We start from the raw sequence: 22,770 nt of genomic DNA, 5'->3' as shown, positions 1-22,770 counted from the left end.
ACTGGTTTATTGACATCAAGTTGTTACGCCCTCTCCCTTAAGGCATGTCAGTTATTATTCATTTATTTTTGCCGGTCACTGTCTATTGATATTTTAATTTCTGTCTGCCAAGACTGCATCGTGCTCCTTTTATAAAGATGAATTTCTTGATTAGCGATTCAGCGAACAAACAAGAGGGTGGTTTGTGGCTAGAAACATGCTGTTTAAATGAATCTCTATTCAAATATGTTTTTTAAATACCCCATGATATTCTAAGAAGATATTTCAGATTGCATTTTTTAAAGTACTTCTTCAGCTCTTTACTAGCCCTTTACTTTGCCACATAAGTAATTTAAGCATTGATGGTGCCATTCATTTGGACCTTGTGCTCTGCCGGACGTTGTATGCTTGGGATGAAGATATGGTGCACATGAATAGCACGTTATGCTAAGGTTACCTGGGCAACACTAAACCTCAGGGAAGTCAACACCATAAAAGCTACTCTTCATGCACCCCGTTCTACAGATAAGCGGTCGTGCTTGCTTGGCATGTTCGCCAGACATGTTCGCTTGGTGCTTACTGTTAGGGTGACCAACTGGCATGGGTGCAAATTCAGGACGGTGAGTGTAAAACTTCTGGACAAAGGGTTAAAATTCAGGACAAAAATTCAGGAGAAAAGGTACGTTTTACAGACACATCAAAGGAGGTCGCTCAATAGTATATAAGTAATCCCATCTATATTCAAACCTATTCATCCATTTGCAAACCTATCCATCATTTCACTCATCCATCCATCCACACTTTCACCCTATCCATCTGTACACCCATCCATCCACTCTTCCACCCATCCATCCACTCTTCCACCCATCCATCCACTCTTCCACCCATCCATCCACTCTTCCACCCATCCATCCACTCTTCCACCCATCCATCCACTCTTCCACCCATCCATCCACTCTTCCACCCACCCATCCATCCACTCTTCCACCCATCCATCCACTCTTCCACCCATCCATCCACTCTTCCACCCATCCATCCACTCTTCCACCCATCCATCCACTCTTCCACCCATCCATCCACTCTTCCACCCATCCATCCACTCTTCCACCCATCCATCCACTCTTCCACCCATCCATCCACTCTTCCACCCATCCATCCACTCTTCCACCCATTCATCCACTCATCCATCCAGCCATCCTTTCACTTACTCATCCATCCTCCCAGTCACTCATCATTCCATCCATTCACCTTTTCAGTCATCCATCCTCCCTTTCTCTCTCTATTGGTCATTTCACTTAGCCATCCTTCCTTCCATCCATCCACCCATCCTTCTACTCATCCACTCATGAATCCATCCATTGATCCTATCACTCATCCATCCTTTCACTCATCCATCCACTCGCCGATCACCCACCCTTTCACTCATTCATCCATTCTTTTGCTCATTATCCATCTATTCACCCTTTCATTCATCCATTCACCGTTTCACTAATCCATCCATCCACCCATCCCTTCACTTACTCACTTGCCCACCTTTTCATATTAATTATGAGCTGAGCCTTTGTTTACAGAGTTGCATACGGAAGAGGCCCATCAAGAATGTCACCCTTGCTGTAGTTCCTAAAGCAAGGGGTGGGGGTAGGGTTCACTATGCCCCTGTACATAGGCAGTCTGAAAAAGTGTAAGTCATGAGTCATGCATGAGGCACATTGCCATGAGGTGATGGTGTTGTTTCCAGGGCTTTAAGTGGGATGAAAAAAAAGGGGCGGGGGTCTCTCCGAAGGGGGCGTTTGATGTAATTAAGGGCGTGGCTTAAAATACCTGAGCTAAAAATCTGTGCTTATCATAGTGTGCCACCGGACTGGTATTTTGACTCTTCTGTCATTGCACCCAGATATATAACACAACAAGTAACGTTACACCTACAACACGCCAGAAATATTGGCTTTGTCAATGGTTGTTAGTTGCATAAAATAAAAATGCAGCAGCCATTGCTTTGTTGAATATAATATTGAAAATGCACTTTAATAAAATGATGAGACTGAAAGAACTCTAGCCCCTTCTTTTCAACTTGTTTCACCAGCTTCTTTGAATGAACTGGATTCTCACGTAGCAGCATTGGCGTTTGTGCACATTCCTTCCGTCTGACAGAATGCGCTGCCCTAGACTGCGGCAGGAGGAGGCCACCGCATGCTGTAAGAGCCCAGACTAACCCATTGTCATTCTGCATGTGGCAATCAGCCGCAGACCGAATGATAATGGGCGGGGTGGGGCTGCTCTTGTGCTCCCAGGAAGAGTGCGAGGTGGCCCCATTAGAGTGCTGAGGCTTCATGCAGGGAACAGTGTATGGAATAGTGCTGTTCCCTGCAATGCCCAAAATTACGGACAAAAGGCGTCCATAAAAGGGATACTCGCGGACAACGGACATGAGGTCCAAATTACGGACGGTCTATGAATTTTACGGATGGTTGGTCACCCTACTTACTGTTGGTTGGCTTTCCCTTCAGTCTTATTTGCTTGCTTCTTATTTAGTGGTTTTCGTTCGTCCATCCCTCTAGAGAATAGCTATTTTGCTATCCTTTTGATCGGGCAACTTCCACTGGTTATATTGAGGGAACTACTTTTTAGGTCTCACCTGAAACAGCACATTCGCTTCCACTTGTGAGACATTTTGATATGTTATTGTGAGCTTAGAGCCCACCCATTGCTCACCATTGGCTGGCTTCATTGCACTCAACTAGAGTGCATGTTTTCCAGCAGTCTCCCTCGTGTACTCTTTCCCCCTCTGCCACGCTTGTGTGGCTGTTGCCTTCCGTGTATGATTCTCCATCACTCTTGTGTGCTTATCCCCCCACTCCCTCAATGTATTTTTGCATGTGTGGTTCCCCTCAGTTCCACGTTGTGCACACTCATCTGTTTGCTCCCCAATCCATCCGAGCCCTCAGTCTTCCTTCCCTTCTGCATTTTCAGTGTTTCTTCGCCAACCTCGTCCTCCATGTTAATAACCCCACCCAGGCCTCTTGTTGCTTGCCCTCCATGTTGCTTGGTCCCCCACCCACCTTTGTGTTTCTTCCCACTCACCTCTGTGTTATGTCTCCCCCACCCAGCCTATCTTTTTTTTTCTTTTGGTTTACTTAACAAACTGAACGCAAACAAAATGCAACAAAAAACTTCTTTTTGTAGGCATGTGTGCTCCTACAGAATGACAGCTGGTATTTCATAGGGTTTTTTATTTTCTTTATTTTTTTTAATCCATGGAGCACACCATTTCCGAAAAAGTCAATAGGTCCCAAAGGCGCGATCTACTGGTTCCACCAGTGCTTGTTTTATTTTTCTTCTAGCATGTGCTTCCTTGCTGTCTCCCCCTCGCTGCTGTCTGCTTCCACCTTCGTACCCCATACCTCGCTGTGCTGTGTTAATTCCCTCATCCCGCTCAGTTTAAAAAAAAAAAAATTTTGCTACTTCCGCTCATTGCTGCTGCTCATAGGTGACTTTTGGTTGCTACTCCGACCTACCTCCCCCTTGCATTGCTCCCCATACTCTATCATGCGGCTTTTGATTTAATTTCCTCCTCTCAGAGATCCTCTGCCCTCCCCATTTGTCTCCACCACATGATACCTCCTCAACCTCTTCACTGTTCTCAGTGGTGGTTGCAGCAGTTGACTTGGCTATTGTCATGGTTTTATAATGCACATTTCCCATACTTTCAAGATGCCCACCACGTTGGGTGACTCCATGAAATTCTTTTAATATTTTTTAATTATTTTCTGTACTTTTAGCATGGATGGACTTAGCTGGGGCCAGCGCATTACAATAGCATGTAGCTACGACCAGCATGCATTGTCGCAGTGAAAGCCTTTGCCAATACTTCTTTCAGAGCACCTGCCCTCCACTATCTTCGTCCTCTTACGGATGTGCCTCGCAGGGGGCAGACATTTGACGCTCGGTCTGCATTCTTGATTCGTCAGTAGTTTTGTTATGTTCTCTCTGGGACTCTGCCTGTGTTGATTGTGAGGGCATAGTCCATCTGTTTATCAAATTCTTTACACGGAGTCGTGCAAGTCTGTCAAAGGAGCTATTTCAAGCTTACACTTTTGAGCCTCGTAACCAGTGCTATGTCTTGCACAATACTTTACACATGCTTTATACACTCTGTGACAGAAATAATATTAACTATCAGATTTTGTTCTCCGTTTACAGACCCGGGAAGGAGAAAAAGCCGACTTGGCCTCTTGTAATTTTAGCTTGTGACGTTCTTGTTGTACACCGGCCTCTGCAGAAGCCGCATTAACTTACTGAGCTGTGCTACCAGCATTAACTTACTGAGCCGTGCTACTAGCATTTCCCTTTTTAGGTCTCGCCTGACCCAGCGCATACGCTGGTCTGGCGAGACTTATTGAGAGGGCTCCAAAAAGTGCTACCAGGCCAGCCTAGAGCTACAGTGCATGTGCGCGGGCGCGCGCCGCACTTTACCGCGATTGCTTTAACTTTCACGGCCACTAGGCATAGCCAATAGGTCTCGCTTTTGGGACCTTATAAGTATTTAGTTATGCAACTGTTGCATGGCTAAACACTTATAAGGTCCCAAAGGCGAGACCTATTGGCTATGCCAATGCTTGTTTCAGCTTTCGTGGAGGGCGAGAGTCCTATATCTTAGAGTATATCAACTGTGAGCATAGGCTACATGGCTTCCTTAAAATGTTCAGTGTATCTCCTGTTTTGATGTATTTGTTGCTTCTAACTCACACTCAGAGTTCTTTCCTCAGAGGTGATGTGAGTTGTGGTTCTGGACTCTGGTGCCATAAAATGGTAAATGTCTTGAGTCTGTTTGGGAGTGAAAAGTTGAAAACCAGTGAGCTTCGAGCATGCACGGAGGAGTGCAGCCCTAGCCTCTGTCTAACCATTCTGGGCGAGGAGCGTTCTGATGGTATTTACTCGTTACAGATGGGTGTCCGCGTCCCAGGGTCATGACTGGGCCTGCTGACCCACGGGGACCAGAGGAAATAAGACAAGCACGTGGCAAGTCACAGATCAAGGGGTTGTGGTCTAATGCTCAAGCTTGTACATTGACAAACTAGTTCCATCACCAGAAATGTTTTTGCTCGGAACAACAAACATCTAATTTGGGGTAGCTTGCATGATTTTAACCCTTGTACTCGGGCTCAACTCCTGTCTTGTGTGTACACCCATGTTATATCATTCAACACACCAGCCACGCCTATTTGGAAGTGAAGACCACAGTTTGTTCAACAGTTTTAATTCTAGTGGCCCACTCGCAGACTGCCTGTCAATTTTTATTCATGGCGAGAAACCTGATGAAGTAACAATCTTTTAGTCCTCGTCTGGTGTGGTCCAGGACCCAGTCATGGGTAGGTGAACGCACAACCACGTTTGTTGTGCCTTTATGATGACCAAGGACTGCGAGTGGCAAGTCTTGTGCCGAGGACCCCACTCCCCTTCCCCACTGAATTCTCAAACCGCTAGATCACTCTGCTGTCAGGCAACCAATGCTGAGCAGCTTCTGTCTACCCACCTTCCACATCCTGGGAGGGGAGGCACCTTCATCCTCCTTCTGACCTTGGTACTTCCCACCACACCACCCTTGGAGTAAACGTCCCAAAGAGGCTCCCACCAACATTCACTTCTGTATATTTTTTTACTCGCATCCTGCGGTTCTCAAAGCCCCTCTGATGTTTTCCCAGAATTTTTCTTGGGCCTTATCTGTTAACTGTATCCCGTACTCTGTTTGTTTATTATTCCGACTTTCTTAGGTTGATCAAACATGACTGATGAATTAAAAAATCTTGCGCTTGAAAATGTACTATGTTCAGTTTGCACCTCAAGTTTTGTACCGCACTACGCCCACCTCAGTCATCCTTCGTGTTAACTCAGACCAAAAGAAGGTTGTCCTAACTATTATTCTTGAGACCTCTGTTAAGTCATGTGTAATCCTGAACAGCAGCCGAGGGATGAATGACTGCGGTGGTAAGGTTACTATCACAGTCCTCTCCATTGTTTGCACGACTTGCCCCCACTTCATTCCTTGGACGCTGTACCATTGGATAGTTGTGTTCCAATAAACAGTACTCCATCCTGGGTGCCGCTGCGCACCCAATTTCATGCCCTGGCTATATACGTGCGGTCAATCAGTCAGACCTTGTTCGATATGAACTACCCTGTAATGTTTAAGACTAGCACAGTATACCTCATCGACACCAACTATTGGAGGCTAACCCATTTGGGGAGGTACAGGTGGAACAGCATATTTTCTCTATATTATCTAAAGCTGTATTAAGTCTTTGTATTGCCATCTGCCCACTGCCATCACTCCTCTTGCTGCATACCTATCTGCGCTACTGTTGTCACCGCCCCAATGAGAAATGAGTGTAAGCCGATTTGGTGTGACTGTAGCCCTGCCCCTGCTAGTGCTTTACACATACTGGTGTAAACTGAAATTTGATGAGATATGAGCCGTCCGCATGAACGAACAAAGGCCGCACTCCCCGCCCCCATGTACATCTTCAACAGGCAGACTGGGCACTTTTTGTGGTTTTTCAAGCATATTAACTTGACTTTTGGGCACTTGTTCAACTGATCCGTCTTAGATCACTTCAGAGTCAACTCAACTCAACCACCACATCATTCATTGCTATGACTCCAATTTGTAAGAATGCGTCTCCCACTACATCCTTTACAGGTGCCACCAGTTCTCTCACTCTTAAGTACTTCAGGTAATGCTAAGGCGAAAGCAGTCTTGAACAGCATATCTTCAAACTCTGAGGCTGTCCCTGTTCCGCGGCAGCCAATAATACACCCAGCTTCTCTAAGTCTGTCAGAAGGTGGTCCTCTTTCTTTACTTGAGTCCTCTACAGCCTTTAATGGCTGTTTTTATGTCCTGGCGATCGTGACCCGCTTCTAGTTTTGGCATATGGGTCACTGTCGCTAGGTGTGCCTGAGAATTGTACTTGTTGTGTGCATGAGCCCATCCCATAAAGCTCTCGACTGCTGTGGCGCTGCTTTATGTGGCTTTAAAATCATATGTGGTTGTCACTTTCTTCACGCTCCTCAAATCACTGCTGTATTTCTTTGCTGTCCCTGGAGCTAGTGCTTGCTCTATTAGTTGGGACAAGTCTGGTTTGCCAGGTTCTATAACTCTTCCAGGATCGGGGTCATAGTTGGTTTCACTTAGTGGGGGGGGGGGGGGGGGGGGGGGGGGGGCCTGGATCGCTAAACTTGTCCATTTGGAAGCGAGAAAGGGCATTGAGAATAGCTCAAAAAAGTGATAGCCGTCCTTCTGATTCGTACCAGGTGTTCATTAATATTGCCTCAAAGCCCTGGCTGCCTGCTGTGTCTGTGAAGAGTTCAGTTTGCCTTGATGTCACCCATCTCTCCCTCCAGATTATGATGGCATTAATGTGTGAAAGGAATAAATGCCACATCATTAAACTCTGTTTCACTCTGGCTAACAGTCTCACGTGGTGACACTTCTTCTGAAGACCTTCCATGACTTGTGCTAGCCTTCTTGCGAAACCTCTCCCTGCTGGTATCACCCTAGTGGCAAAGTTCAAATGGCCCACTTAGTTCTGGATTTCTTTTAATTCTGCCTTTTATCTTCCCAGCATCATCCTTTTGCTGCTTTTTATTACTACTTAATTGTCATGTGAGATTCTGGATGTGCCGCTAATAGAGTCCAGGTATAGACCTAGAAATACCAGTGTGAATGTCGGTCCCACTGTTTTATGTTGCGCCAGCATGATCCAGAAGGATGCCGTCAGTTCATTGAATTTGTGTAGAACTTTGGTGCATTGATCTGTGGAGGTACTCCTACAGGTGGGAAGTATTGTAGCTTTCCCCCTCCGGGAGTTGTTTGTGAAGGGCTCATTCCAGGAATGGGCTGAAGCGCATGCTATTACACAGCCCATAGGCATGCACTTGTCAAAGTAATATTGGTCTTTAGATTGGAAGCCTAGTAAGTGAAAGCTGTTGGGGTGAACGGGCAACAATCTGAATACAAATTTGATGTCAACCTTAGCCACTAATACACATTTCCTTTTGCCCTGGCCAGCTCTATGGCCTCATCAATGCACGCGTAGGCCACCATGCATAGCTCCTGACAAATAGTATAATTAACACTCTCTTTCTGGAAGTTATTACTAGATCCTAAAAGGGGGCGGGGTTTCAAATGGGCCCTCTAAGCACCCAGGCCCACTTTCCTTCTGTGTTTTATGTGCCACAACTCATGAGTGCTATGCTGCTGATCTCAGGTTCTTGGTAAACCTTGCAGTCATCACTCCATCACATGGACTTTTAAATCCTTCAAGCAGTAGCATGTCATCCGCTCTGTTGTGGTAGGTGTCGAGCATTCCTCCAAGTTTATTTATGTATATTGGTATGTCTGCTGTATGGAATTTGTGAGCCTCTGGATCCTTTCCTGTGACCTCTTTCTTGTTGCTGTTTTCTATTATGGGCCTATTTCTTTTCTCCTGCTCATTTCTTGTTGCATTCCATGGTGGAGTGACGCCCCACCACATGCACCGAATAGGTTTCTAAACTATCAGGCTAGGCCCCAGGAGCATTCATTCTGCTCAAATTTCAAGGATATAATTGGGGTGTTTCATCTTCTTGCCTGGTGCTTCTACACTGAATACGGACTTTTACTGTTAATACCTTACCTGCTGTATCTTCCACCCTCCCCTCCCCCAGACCCCCCCCTCCCATCCCTCTCCCATATGCTCATCCCTTTTTGGGATATTTGAGGGTAGTTTGCGCTTAGGCCTCCATAATGTTCTGTCTACATAAGATTTCCACACCACATTTGTATCCTTTTTTCCAACATACAGGGGATTCTGCAGGTACCCATAGTTTGTGTTATTCCTCTGGAGAGGACCGAGAAAGTAGGCAAAATATAGCTACGTTTTGAGTTTTTTTGTTTTTTTTAGAAAGTAACCCTCTCTTTTTACTTGCAAATGGCATCAACAAACAGTTTGCCTTGCTAAAGTCACCATCTTCCCTGTTTTCAGGAACATGCAAAGCTGAATCAAAAAAACAATATATATATATATTTATTTTTTTACCACAGTTTTGGAATTTTTCCAAGAGGTAGCCCATGTTTCCTATTTGTTGTGTTTTCAACCTAGATCCAGTTTGTGGTGGAAACCACTGTCAGACCCATAGGTGATCCATGAAAGCTATAGATTTCTGAAAAGTAGACACAATTCTGAATTCCTCAAGGCCTCATAAGTATAGCTCCCTCAAGGTTTTCCCAAAGAAACAAACTGGTGAAATAAACAAAAATTGAAGAAAATGAGGCCATTGTCACAATGGCCGATTCACAAAAGCAATATACAGTTACATCTGCTAGACCCTTCTGGTTGCAATTATATATAGGGTTTGTAGGTTTACCAAGAACCTGGGGCGCACAGAGCCAACAACTGAGCTGCACTGTACAATGGTTTTAGATTGTATATAAGAGTATGGACCATTTCATATGGTGAAATATGTAGTTAAAAATGAGTATCAGGGAAACCTATCTATTTTTGAAATAGGCACAAGATATTGGGTTCACGAGCAGTAGGTTATTTGTAGATCTCTGAATTTGTGGGTACCCATACTGGCATGCGATTCAGCTGGCATTTTTCTGAATGTATTCTTTCTTACACATTGTCCTACATCTGGAAGGCACAAATGCAGCAGAATCCAAATGGTTTATAAAAAAATATTTTTATTAAATAAACAAACATGTAAACATCCCAACATAACAAATAGTTAACACGGTGTACATCTATAATGCAGATCGGGGGTACATTGTTGCATGTCATTTTCCTGGGGGAAGGATCCATACCTCCTTCAGTTGTTTACTATGTTGTACCATTATTTCCCTCAGCCGTGTTTATTTGTGTCAAGGATCTGTACTTGTCCCATGCATTCCATATCTTCTCCCACTCATTGGAGCATCCCCATCTCTGATAGACAGATTTTTCAGCCAGGCAACACCAGTCGAGTTCTCGCTTCCAAGCATTAAGCGTCCCTCTTTCTTGTGCACGCCATAGTCTAGCGATGTTACGTTTTGCCACACCAGAGGCTAGAGCTAGCCAGGTCTTCACATGATGCGGCCAGTGAGTTTCGCCAGTTATGCCCAGCAAGTGCCAACGAGCGTCGAGGGATATTTGTGTACCGAGGACCTCAGACATCAGTTGGGTAATTCAATTCCAGTATTGTTGTGCTACAGGGCATTCCCAGATGATATGAAACAATATGCCTACCTCCCTGCAGCCCCTGATGCAAAGTTCTGAGTCTGCCCAGCCTTGTTTATGTTATAACGTCTGGGTGGTGTAAAACCTTTGTAGTATTCTCAGCTGAACCAGCTTGAATCATGCCCTACTGGCAATTTCCCTGGGACTCTGGATTGCTTCCTGTCAATCATTGTCCTCTATCAAGCCCAGGTCAGTCTCCCAATCTCAAGGTGGGGAGTATTCCGGTACAGATTCTCCTTCCGATATGCTGTGGTGCATGGCCTGTTGCAGCTGTATACAGTGGAAGTGTTCTGTGTCAGACAGTTGATAATCGTGTTTAAGTTCTGCGAAGGTCAGCATTTTCCCGCCCCGCCACACATCCCCCAAGAGTGTTCAGGCCTATCAGGCTCCATTTACGGAATCCCTGCAGGCGCCCCACACACCCATGGCTCTCCCAAAGTGGTGTCTGCTGGGTTAGCCTGGACTCCCACTCCAATAGCCTGTTCGTGGTTCGCCATGCTCTAACGACCTTGTATGTGTGTGGTGGCAGTTAATTCCTTTGCTGTTTCCGATAGAGGGCCGCTAAGTGTCCACCGCTTCCCATCATGTATCTGTCAATCCCGTATGCTGATTCCGTCTGTGGCTCAAAGACCCACCAATTAATGTTTATTAATTGAGAAGCTAGGTAATAGCTCCGAATGTCCGGGACCGCTAAGCCACTGTTGTATACTCCGGGCTGCAATTTGCGCAGTGCTATTCGGGGTCTGCCTCCCTCCCATAGGAGAGTGCGTTGTTCCCCCTGTATATTTTTAAAAAAGGATTCCAGAACTTTGTACGGGTTGTTTTGTAGGACATAGAGCAGCCACGGCAGAGCCATCATCTTGAATGTCGCTCTTGCCATTAGGGAAATCGGTAGGTTACGCCAGGGTTTTATGTCACTGCGCAGCCTCGTTAGGATACAGATTTAAGTTTAGGAAGTCTTCAGCCGTTTTTGTGATCCACATACCCAGGTATTTAAATTGGTCTTGAATCGTTAAAGCTGCACACTCTGTCGTGAGAGGTGGGAGAGTACCCGCAAGCCCAAAGATGAGGGACTTATCATACCAATTTATCTGATACCCCGAGTAGGTACCAAAGGTGCAGAGTATATGTATTATTCTGTGGAATGTTTGTCTGGGATCATGCGCACAGAGCAGCACATCGTCAGCATACAGTGATATGCGCTCTTCCCATCCCCCTCCAACATCTATGCCCCTGATTATAGGGTCTTGCCGGATCCATGCCGCCAGTGGCTCCAGCGCCAGGGCAAAAAGCATTGGAGAGAGCGGACAGCCTTGGTGAAGTGCGAATATTCGCGATACCGAGCCATTAACGCGTACTTGAACTTTTAGGCCCTGATATAGCAATCGAACCCAGGCACAGAATCCAATTGTTAATAACAACTGTTGTACTACTTTTTGTTCCCATATGCTTTCCGATAAAAATGGTACCTCGTTTTTGTGATGCATCACATTTTTTCCACTGAAAACTGACCTTTTTTCCAATGTGGGTAGCTGTTGATTTTGGACCCTAGCTCGGGCGGCACCTAGAGAAACCTAGCAAACCTGTATGTTGTTCTAAACAAGACTGCTATGTGAATCATGGATGGGGTGACTTGTGTGGCTTTCATGTCTGCCACTGCTTCCGGTGTAACAATCCTTGCTGCTCACCAACACTGTGCGAGGATCTGCCCTCCCTAGGTGGCCCACAAGAATAAGATTGCATCACCAATGCAGTTGGTGATCCTTACTTAATTTGTTGTAGCTACAGGTCGTTGGTGCTTCTTCTTGCTGGAGCCGGGTTTGTCGCACCCTGAGGCTAGCCGTCCTCAGTCTTGGCATCCCCAGCTCCTCCTCTTCCATCCTTTGTGTGCTGAGCAGACGGCTGGCAGTTCATGGTGCCAAACTCCAGGCGTTGTCAAATTCTTACACTGGTTCCAACACCAATGGCTCTTCCTTGCCTTTTAGTGTGATCGGCACAGTGCCCCGATGCGCCTCACATCTGTCGTCCCCGACTGCCCATTGGTCCTTATGTTTGGAGTCTCTGCATATCATTGATTGGCGCTTTGTGTGCCATATTTGAACTTTGAAACCCCAGCATTTGTTTGGTGGTTTGCACACTTGACTAGGTGGTGGAGGGGCAGGGACAGCACCCGACCTATACTTTCTACCAGCGATTTCATTTCGTGCGAGCCCTCCATTCATGGCCTGGGCTGTATCACATATTGGCTCACTTAGCCCCGCTTTGCGGACTGGCCTCCACGGTTTTATAAGGAGAGGTTGTCAATGTATACAAATGATCAATTTGTCTCCCTTTCCAGACACACACAATCACCCAGTAAGAGTAATATGTCATATTCTGTTATGGATACCCCGCCTGCACATTTCCATGGGAGTGTGCATCTGATAATATTGGGCAAGACCAAGCAAATAAAATAATTCTCCCTTTGTTTTCCCTTGAATCTAATAAGCCAGAGCTGTACATACTTTCATGTGTCTTCTTCATATCCACTTATTCCGAACACTTTCTACATATGGCGTGCTGCATGTTATTACCACTTCATACTCTGCCACTACAAAGGCTACAGGATTCTTGGTGAACTGTGCCGAGGCATTCGACAAATGAAGAGGCTTCGCTGATACCGATATCCTCCTACAACCACATAGTGGTGTGTATCATGGGTGAGTAGTAGCTTGAGTTGGGCCGCTGCACATTTGTTGTTTGCTTCAGGCCCCCATACTCTCCTACCGATGGATAAGCACCCTAGCTCTGAGTAAATGCATTCAATCATTAATGTGTGGAGTGTTCATTTCACAGCAGTTGCTGAATAGCTGAGATCCTCAGAGGAACGAGAAAGAGCTGGGAACATGAGTAGGGGGATCGCTTATGCAACGCGATACAGACTTTAAAATTGAGTAGAAACTTGTGATGTGAGAAACTGCAAGTAGCAGCATGTTCTGGTGTCTCACTGGGGCCCAACCCCTGAGAGCTACATTTGCCGACGGTGCATGGTCTGTGTGCAGCCACAGCCTCAGCTCAGGCACTGAGTAAGTAGGCTCGAGGTTATTGGGCAGCTTGTTGAAGTATGGATGAGTAGTCAAGTGTTTGGTTAAAGTCGAATATAGGTGAATACATTTCGATGTCTTCTAAAGGCAATCACTAAAAGAGTGAAAATCGTCATTTTTCATTTTTAAGCTTTTTATTTCTTCCATTGCCAGCAGAGCTTAAATATTTAAGCCCATAAAATAAAATGCTAACATGGCACAGTTTAAGTAAAACATCTGTGAAGTCTGCCATTTTATTTCGAAGAGAAGCATCTAAAAGGAAGTGGCCGAATGGCCAGGTTTTCGCTGAACTTATGCCAAATACACATTACTCAAGGAGATGGATGGAGCGCTGAAATTCAAGCTATCCTGGCTGATGAGGGCTGAAACCCCGAAACCGGTCCTAGGATGCTTGTTTCCAGTCCAGGAAGGACCTGGCCTGGCAGTTCGGGCTGGACAGTTCCCATTGGGTGCAGGGTCAAGACTGATTTGCATATGGCTGGGTTCAAACTGGAATGGCATGGGGGGCAAAACAACGATGGATTTAGGCCCAGATCTCTGTACTGGGGTGAATGTATGACATTGTTCTGCATTCTGTCCCTCAATTGTTCTGTTTGCAAATGCACATTACGTCCTTAATTTCGGTACACCTCGATGACAAATAGTTTTATATTTTGAAAATAGAAGAAAAAAAAGGGAAATATTAAAATATTGGTCACTGATGGTGGGTGTATGTGTATGTGTAGAAGTTGAAAAAATGTATTGATTTCCTCCCTTTATGGCGGCCCCTCCCCTCATCCTGACAAACATCTCACCACGTGTTTTCTTCTAGGGGCTCCTTGTGCTGCGTCTTCTTGGTGGGACTCCTCGTTAATGTTCTTTACTCCTTAATTGTTTACCCCCATACCTTTCTTAGTGGGAACGAGTGGGTTGCTTGCCTGCTGAGTCAGATATGTGTACGTCTTCGGACTGAATGACACCAGGGCCGACTCTGAGTTTTCTTCTATGTGGGGCTGCAAGAATCCGCAGTATTAGGATGGTTCGTGATAAATTCTGGCCCCCTTCATGAAGAGGTGACTCGTGTATTGGGTGTGTGCTGTAAACTTGAAGATGTTGATGTGACGCGCAGGTCCAGCAGACTGACACATCGTTTAACTCCTTTACTTTTCCTGATCTCAGCAAAATAGCGTTCCATGCATAAATGCCGAAGGAGGTCTTACTTGTTTTGCTGGGGGGTAGGGAGGACCGTAGTGTCTCTTTAATCAGAGCACGCCATGATAATCCGTTGAATGGGCCCAGTCAGCGCCGCGAGCTGCCATGCCTGGGTCTGGGATGAACGCTGCTCTTGTCTCCTCACAAAGAGCCCTTTAGAAGGCCTTGAATTGGAGCAGCCGGGCAGAACCGGGCATGGGCCCAGCTGCCAATCGGAGCCGGCGCACCTGTGGGCAGGCGGGCCGCGGCCTGTCATTGTCGTGGGGTGGGCAGGGAGGGCTGGCGTAGTGTCTAATTACCAGGTTAACGACCTCTTACCTTTTTCTCCTCAGTGAAAAGAAGATCTTGGCGCCCACCTTCCAGGAGTGTCCCTCTTCACCGGAGAGCGTCTCTGACCACGGCTTCCCAGGGTCCCCCAGCACCGACAAGGTTTGCTTCTTAGCGAGAGGGGCAGTCGAATCCAGATTGTAACACGTGTTCATAATTTGCTGATACATTTGATTACATTTCTCATATGTTCGCCGTTCGTTCTTAATGGACGCTCTTTGGTGATGACATCCCAGCTTTATACATAAACCTTTGTTCTTTGTGTCACAAATACATGTAGCGAAAGTAGTGTGGTAACGCAAAAAGATGCCCTACCCATGCAGAATGTGATAAGGGGCCCCAGAGTCCTCCCATATTTCACTGATATTATTGGCTCAATGCTGGCCCACTAACACCGCCCCCTTACACCCACCTCCGCGCAACAAAATTCACCACGTCGCAGGGGACCAAATTACGCCCCTGGCGACTGGCGAAAAGAAACCTCAGTTTCGTGAGATTTGTTTGCAGAATCTCTAGACCGTGGGTGGACGCTGTCGTCCACGCTTCTGTGTCTGCGTGGATGTAAATCAGAAGTTACGTAATCACTACATCGGGGTTCTCTTCGCAATTTATGTTACCTGCTACCCTCTTGTGGCCGGATCCGAGACGAATTTTAGTGTTGTGGAGGCTAAAAAACGAGCTTTGGCAAGGCCACTAATTCTAACTCTTGTAGGGGTGTTCATGCCAGTGTTTTAAATGGGCAGGTACCGTCCAGTACTGAGTACCTGCACTTATTTAATTTGAAAGGGAGAGAGTACCGCCACTTCTCAGCAGAGCTGCAATAGATTTAATGGCGGAGTACCGGTACTTCTCAGGAGCTTCCATTTAAAGCACTGGTTCATGCCACACAGAGACGGAATTGAAAAATACACGCGAGATCTGGCTGACTTAATGTTATCATGCAAACAGTAGCTCGTCCATCCCGCTTGGTCTCAGGTCCCGTAAAGACTTTGTAATCGGCCCTTACTGTACCTCAGCGTGATTGTTAACACCCCCTCAGCCCTTCTCCCATCTTCTTTACACCTCCTGTCGTCACACCGCGACAACCACCCGCCCTCACAACAGACACCAAATGTTGTTTCCGCCCAGGGTGCTGTCCCGGTCAACCCAAATTAGGTCTGGCGCTGGGTGCACAAAGCCAGCCCAGGTCCTGTCCTCTGTGTACTACCAGTTTTCACTAACTGTAGGTGATGCTGAGACATGCACGCCTCGGGGCTTTTGTCAGTGGATGTTCTAGTGTGAAGAGCAGGTAGATCTAGCAACACATTAAAAAGCATGCGTCAGGGGTCTTCCCCATCAGTGGCCCAGCTGCAGTTTTGTAGAAGAGAAGGGCTCATTGACTAAGCACCATTGCAAAATGTAAACTGAATGTAAATGGAACGAGATGGAGTGATTTTCACAGAGTCACCGGGTGTTGAACCAACGCCGAGACTTGAACCGTGTTCCCAAGTTCCATGGTCGGCCGATCTGGACGTTACATCACATCCTCTCTGCTTATAATTGTCCTCCAAATATCACTCGTCGGAGGATGAGCTTTCAGCTGATGATGGGTTGAAATGCTGTTAACAATGCGTTCTTTCGACTAAGGCGCTTTCCACTGTTTTACATTTGTGCCTATGCACCTTTTATCCTGCACTGTGTGATTACTATCTGCACCAAGCACTTGTGGCCTGATTATGACTTTGGCATTTTGGGGAGAGGGCCTCCACTCCAGCGGTCCGTTCCCACACAACCAAAGCCGTCCGCACACCCGCCCGCCTACCAGATTGAGTTTCCTCGTGGTCTGGCAGGCAGTGCTTTGGCGTACCCATGGTGGTGCAGTTCTAAGGCTCATATGTGAACATCGTGAAGTAACTCTCCAACCCCAGCTCCAACACCAACGACATCCCACCTTCGCTAGACCTGTGCGACTCCCTTGCCACCTTCTTCCATCGCAAGATCGCAGACATCCGCGACAGCTTCAACGTCACGACCGCCCCGACAGCCACTGAGACCTCCGTCCCCACAGCCATCATCCACACCGATCCCCTGCTCTCCTGGACCAACATAAACGACGACGACACCATCAAAGTCCTGAACACCATCCACTCCGGATCTCCGTCTGACCCATGCCCACACCACATCTTCAGCAAAGGCAGCACCACCATCGCACCCCACCTCCGGAAAGCCATCAACACCTCCTTCGAGACAGCGGCCTTCCCGGAGAGCTGGAAGCATGCCGAGATCAACGCCCTACTCAAAAAACCCAAGGCTGACCATAAGGACCTCGAGAAATTCCGGCCCATCTCCCTGCTCCCATTCCCGGCGAAGGTCATCGAGAAGACTGTCAACTGACAACTGACCCACCACCTCGAGGAGAACAGCATCCTGGACCCGTCCCAGTCCGGGTTCCGCAGCAACCACAGCACAGAAACTGCATTCATCGCCGCCACTGATAACATCAGGGCCCTGCTGGACAACGGCGAAACCGCGGCCCTCATCCTCTTGGACCTGTCAGCCGCCTTCGACACTGTCTGCCACCACACCCTACCCACACGCCTCCACAACGCTGGGATCTGAGACAAGGCTCTGGACTGGACCACCTCCTTCTTTTCCGGCAGAACCCAGAGCGTCTGCCTCCCCCTTTCCGCTCTGAAGCCACCAAGATCATCTGCGGCGTACCCTAGGGCTCATCCCTCAGCCCAACATTGTTCAACATCTACATGGCACCGCTCACCCACGTCACCCTACTGCATGACCTCAACATCATCTCCTACGTCGACGACACCCAGCTGATCCTCTCCCTCACCAAGGACCCCCTCACCGCCAAAACCAACCTCCACAAAGGAATGAAAGCCGTCTCCGAGTGGATGAAGAACAGCCGCCTGAAGCTAAACTGGGACAAGATGGAAGTCCCCATTCTCGGCTCCTCCCCCTTGGCCTGGGACGACTCCTGGTGGCCGAACGCACTGGGAACAGCACCAACACCCACGACCACGCGCGCAACCTGGGGTTCATCCTCGACTCTACTCTCTATATTACAAAGCAGGTCAACGCTGTCTCATCCTCCTGCTTCAACACCCTCCGCAAGATCTACAGGTGGATCCCCACCGAAATAAGAAGAACGGTCACCCAGGCCCTCGTCAGCAGCAGGTTGGACTACGGAAACGCCCTCTTCGCAGGAGCCTCGGCCAAACTCCTGAATCGACTTCAAAGCATTCAGACCGCCTCTGCACGCCTGATCCTCGACATCCCTCGCCGCAGCCACATCACACCCCACCTGAGAGACCTGCACGGGCTCCCCGTCAACCAGAGGATCACCTTCAAGCTCCTCACCCACGCACACAAGGCACTCCACAACTCTGGACCAGCTTACCTCAACAGACGACTCACCTTCTACACCCCCAACCGCCAGCTCCGCTCCGCCAACCTAGCCCCCTCCACCGTCCCCCGCATCCGAAGAGCAACCTCCGGCGGCAGATCATTCTCTCACCTCACCGCCAAGACCTGGAACTCCCTCCCCATCCTCCTACGGCAGAACCAGGACCTGCTAACCTTCAGAAGACTTCTGAAGACCTGGCTATTCGAGCAGTAGCAGCACCCCCCCTCCTCTTCCCCCCAGCGCCTTGAGACCCCCATGGGTGAGTAGTGTGCTTTACAATGGTTCTGATTAATTGATTGATATGTTAGCCTTCGAAGTGCAGCGCCAAGGGAGCGCCAAAGCCCATGGGCTGTACAGTCCATGCTGTGCAGGAACGGGGGTGGATACAGACAGGGGGGGCACAACATGTGCCCCCCAGCATGCCCCCCCATGCACAGGGGCACCAGTGGGCTCTCTAGGCTTACTTTCCTGACAGCACACTTTTCATGGCGGGCTCACCATCATGAACAAGCATTTACGATGCAATGGTCTCGGCATTGTTAAAGTTAGAGCTATTGGCATTGCTCATGACATTATTTTTGTTTTTAAAACATCTCTGTCTCTCTCTCACAAAAATAAGTCTTATTTTTGTGAGAGAGATGTTTTACAGAAAAATTATGTCATGAGCAATGCCAATAGCTCTAACTTTAACAATGCCGAGACCATTGCATTGTAAATGCTTGTTATATTTAGTTCACAGTTGTGTTTATCTGCGAACTAGGCCCGGCTATTAAACAAATAAGCCAGGCACGACAGTAGCCAATTGATGGAATCACGGATCAGGCACTTCTAGATTTCAAAGGCACTTGACCGCAGAGCTTCCGTAATTCAATGGGGCTTCTGGTTAAGGCTTCTATGCGTAAACAGGGGGCAGCACTGCACTTTGCAGCAGCGTTACTGTACTCAGAACAGGGCAGTGGTGGAATGTTACTGCGGAGCTGATGAGCTTTTGGGACAGTGTCATTCATTCTTAGCAGAGGGGTTGGTGACCTTTTACAATTGCAGTACAGCCTATCTGCAAAGCTGCAGTGCCGCTTTTATTGATTTTCGAGACCCCAAGGCAAGTTATATTTGTGTTGCCCCTGTTCGGCACAACTTTTTGTTTTATTATCAACTCTCTGCCAATACAAGTCCACTAATAGCAAACACTCGTGCATGACAGGTTAAAGGTAGAGCAAGAGAGATAGACAGAGAGATGAACTTCACTTTCCCAGGTCCCCTTCGAAGGTGGGGCTCTGGGCAATTGGACACTTTGTCGTGTCTTATAACGTCTCTGCAAACCGCTGACTTGCTAATGGATCGATATTGCCACTGGTCAGCAGAGCTGATGTCTTATGTTAGTTTAGTACTGACACTTCTCAGTGGGGCTCTTGCACTTTCCATGGGACACTGGTGTCACTTCTTAGCAGCACCGGCACTTCCCAGCGAAATTGCAGCACTATTGATGTGCAATAGTGGTACGTCTTATTCACACTTCTGCATCTTCATGGCGTGGCGCCTCAGCACATCCTTGAGTTTCTATGAAAGCAGTTACATTCTTCTTGGCGCTGTTCAACACAGCTGTAGTAGTACTTTCAGTGGGTGGGACAGCGGTGGTATTTCTCAACAAATGGGGTATTTTAAACAGACCTAAGTAGCAATTCTCGACAATGTTGTAAGGGTAACACGAATGTTGCTTGCTAGCGAGGATGCTACACACGTAATGCTCAAGTTAGCACTTCTCAGTTGAGAGCTATACTTTCATTGGTACAGGACATGCACCTGGCCACCTTTGGCACTTCTCGACTGAGGAGCTCTGCTTGCATCGGTACAGTAGATGTATCTGACCAACTTCGGCACTTTTCCAAGGAGGAGCTATACTTCCAGTGTTACTTTAATAAGCACCTAGTAAACCTCGGCACTTCTCTATTGAGGAGCTATACTTCCTCTGGCACAGTACATACAGCTGGCCATCTTTAGTACTTCTTGACTGAGGAGCTCTGCTTCCAGTGGTACAGTACGTGCACCTGACCAACTTCGGCACTTCTCTGTGAGGAGCTATACTTTCAGAGATACAGTACGTACACCTGATGTTCTTTAAAAAGAGAAGGACTCGCAAACCTGCTAAACATGACGCAGGAAGGGCACGTCTACCAGAGCTCCTTTAGTGCAAAATAAGATAGCCGAGCCGGGCACTTCTCGGACATGTACCTACCTTTAATGAGAAGGGCAGCACTGGCTCGGTTCAGTAGGGTAGCTGTACATTTCATGACAGCGGTGCCACTTCTCAATCAACGTCCGTACTTCTGGTGGGATCCTTCCCAGCACTTTAAAACTGCCCTTTAACTATCCCACTTTAGGATGGTGGCGGCTACCACACAGAGCACGGCTACCACACAGAGCACGGCTGCCCCAGCGCTTGTGTTTTTCACACTTTGTAAAAAGTCCGGGCTGAGAGAAGGGGGCTGCGGCTCCGGGCACGCTCGGGACAACAGTAGCCGGCACTTCTTAACGAGGTGCTTCGGTGGCTCCTAAGGGTTAAGCCAACAACTTTGGAGGGCGTTAAAGCCGCCGCCGCTGCTGCCTGCCACCGCCACACTCTGCAGCAGCAGCGGCGGCGGCCCTGAATTAGCATATCCGACCTCCTGGGAGAGGAGTCAAGTGATATGTGAGCCCGGGGCCGCGCCCGCCCAGGGAGCGAGGGGGAGGCCCCTGAGGCCGCCATTGGTCAGTGGCGGCGGCAGCTCCTTGGCGGAGGGTGAATGGCGGGAGCTCAGATCGGACGGGTAATGGCAAAAATAACTGGATCGGTAGTAGAGCGATCTCGGATGCGGGATCTGCATTGATTCCAAGGTGCGCACCTTGCAGTTATTTTTGCCATTACCCGTCCGATCTGAGCTCCCGCCATTCACCCTCCAGAGAGGAGCTATCATACTCCTCACGCCGGGGTTCCGGCCACGTTTTTCTTCAGAATTTTTTCATTTCCTCGTAACAGCCCTGATGAGTCACAACAGCTACACGTTGTGACGAAACACGTGTCGGCTGATTACTTTCTTATATGTATTGGTCTGAAAATATTATTATAAAGAAATTTTGTTCACAAACGCACCTGATGTCGACCTGTGTGTTTTCATAAAAAGAATTTTCAATTACTCTCTTGATTGTGATGGACATAATCAGCTTCTACTAACTTATCCATACGTGTGCACAGGATTTCATTTTCAAAATGCTCTTTCTCTGACAATGTAGCCAGGCCCGATAGTAGAAATACATTCACCCCAGATGGCCGGGCCCTGATAATAGAAATACACTCGCACTAGATGGCAACAGAAACCGACTGTTGAAGGATTTACAGAAATATGATCTGAGTGTGAAACCAGCCACCCCAGGAGTCACGATTGTCCCCCAAAAATTGATGCACCAACCCGGATGAAACTACTACTTTGTTTTTGTCTACACCAGTAACTCATTGCAGTCTACACGATTCACTCAGGCAGACAAGATGTTGATCAGGGTATGGCCAGATCCCTTTCACAGACTTCAAATGCTAGTTCATTATGTTTCTAGTAATGCTGGTCAGGCTCATACTCAAACTCACTAACCGCTCTATACCCAGTTTGGTTGCAGAAAACACTAGCAAGCTCAAGAAAAAGGTGGGTTCACTAGAGTTTTTAAGTCGACTTCTACAATGGAAGTCAAAATGCTGTTTAACACCACTCTTCCTTTTCTCAGTGCAGGCACAATTGGAAAAAAATCTATAAAGGAGCAAGGCCAAAACATCTTCTAATATTCCCAAACCTGCAGATTTTCCTGTTCTTGGATAATGACCTGGACCAGAACCATCAACAAGTGCTTTGATGAACTTCTGCTGGACTTGTTGGCAGCAATGTTAAGCTCCTTCTTTGGATTCTTTGATGTCTAGGATCTTGTTCAGTCGCAAGAATTTCATTCATGGATGTTAACCTTCCACAGGATCAAGCAAGCATTAATGAACATCATAGCTTTGATTTCTGAGGAGCTTGCGTTTAGACAATCCATCTCAATAACAGATCAGATCAAGATCAGAAAGACCCGGATTTCTTATCTGTACAAAGGGAAATAGATTGTGATTTGCTACAGCTCTTAGTAAAACCTCCTTTCGTGTTCACCTAATTGTTCAGCGCATGGAACAATTGGGTCTTCTCACTATCTGAATGTCATGGACTCAACTGTACGTGAACGATTGCATGTTGTTTGCTACTTATCCAGTAGCCATAGGGACTTAAATTGAGGTCTTGAAGAACTATTCATCTGTCAGTCAGCTTAATAATCTTGAAGCAGTATTTTCTTTGTCAAGTGAAGCAAGGAAAATACTTTTTCAACAGCTTAATGGCATCATATCCATCATACATTTAGTATTAAATCGATTTTTATTGGCAGAACACAAGGCATGGCAATACATGACAGCGTCGCCTACAACACAGCGGGCCGGCCAACGCCCATTCAGGTCGGGAGGACAAGACCATGAAGTAAAGGCGCA

General features: G+C 47.3%; 1 protein-coding gene across 3 annotated transcripts in view; it reads left to right on the top strand.

Moving 5' to 3' along the window:
* LOC146809690 (C-Jun-amino-terminal kinase-interacting protein 4-like) overlaps positions 1-22,770 on the top strand; it is a 759,065-nt gene that overhangs the window by 171,926 nt on the left and 564,369 nt on the right. For all 3 annotated transcript variants that reach the window (XM_085616533.1, XM_085616532.1, XM_085616534.1), the window contains exon 6: positions 14,839-14,935. In XM_085616533.1, coding sequence (XP_085472659.1) covers positions 14,839-14,935 — 97 coding nt within the window. The remainder of the gene's footprint in view (positions 1-14,838; positions 14,936-22,770) is intronic.

This window comes from Triturus cristatus, chromosome 7 (assembly GCF_964204655.1).
Source record: "Triturus cristatus chromosome 7, aTriCri1.1, whole genome shotgun sequence".
Classification (NCBI taxonomy): domain Eukaryota; kingdom Metazoa; phylum Chordata; class Amphibia; order Caudata; family Salamandridae; genus Triturus; species Triturus cristatus.
Note: the sequence above shows the minus strand (reverse complement) of the source record. Positions and strands in the feature narration are given on the sequence as shown.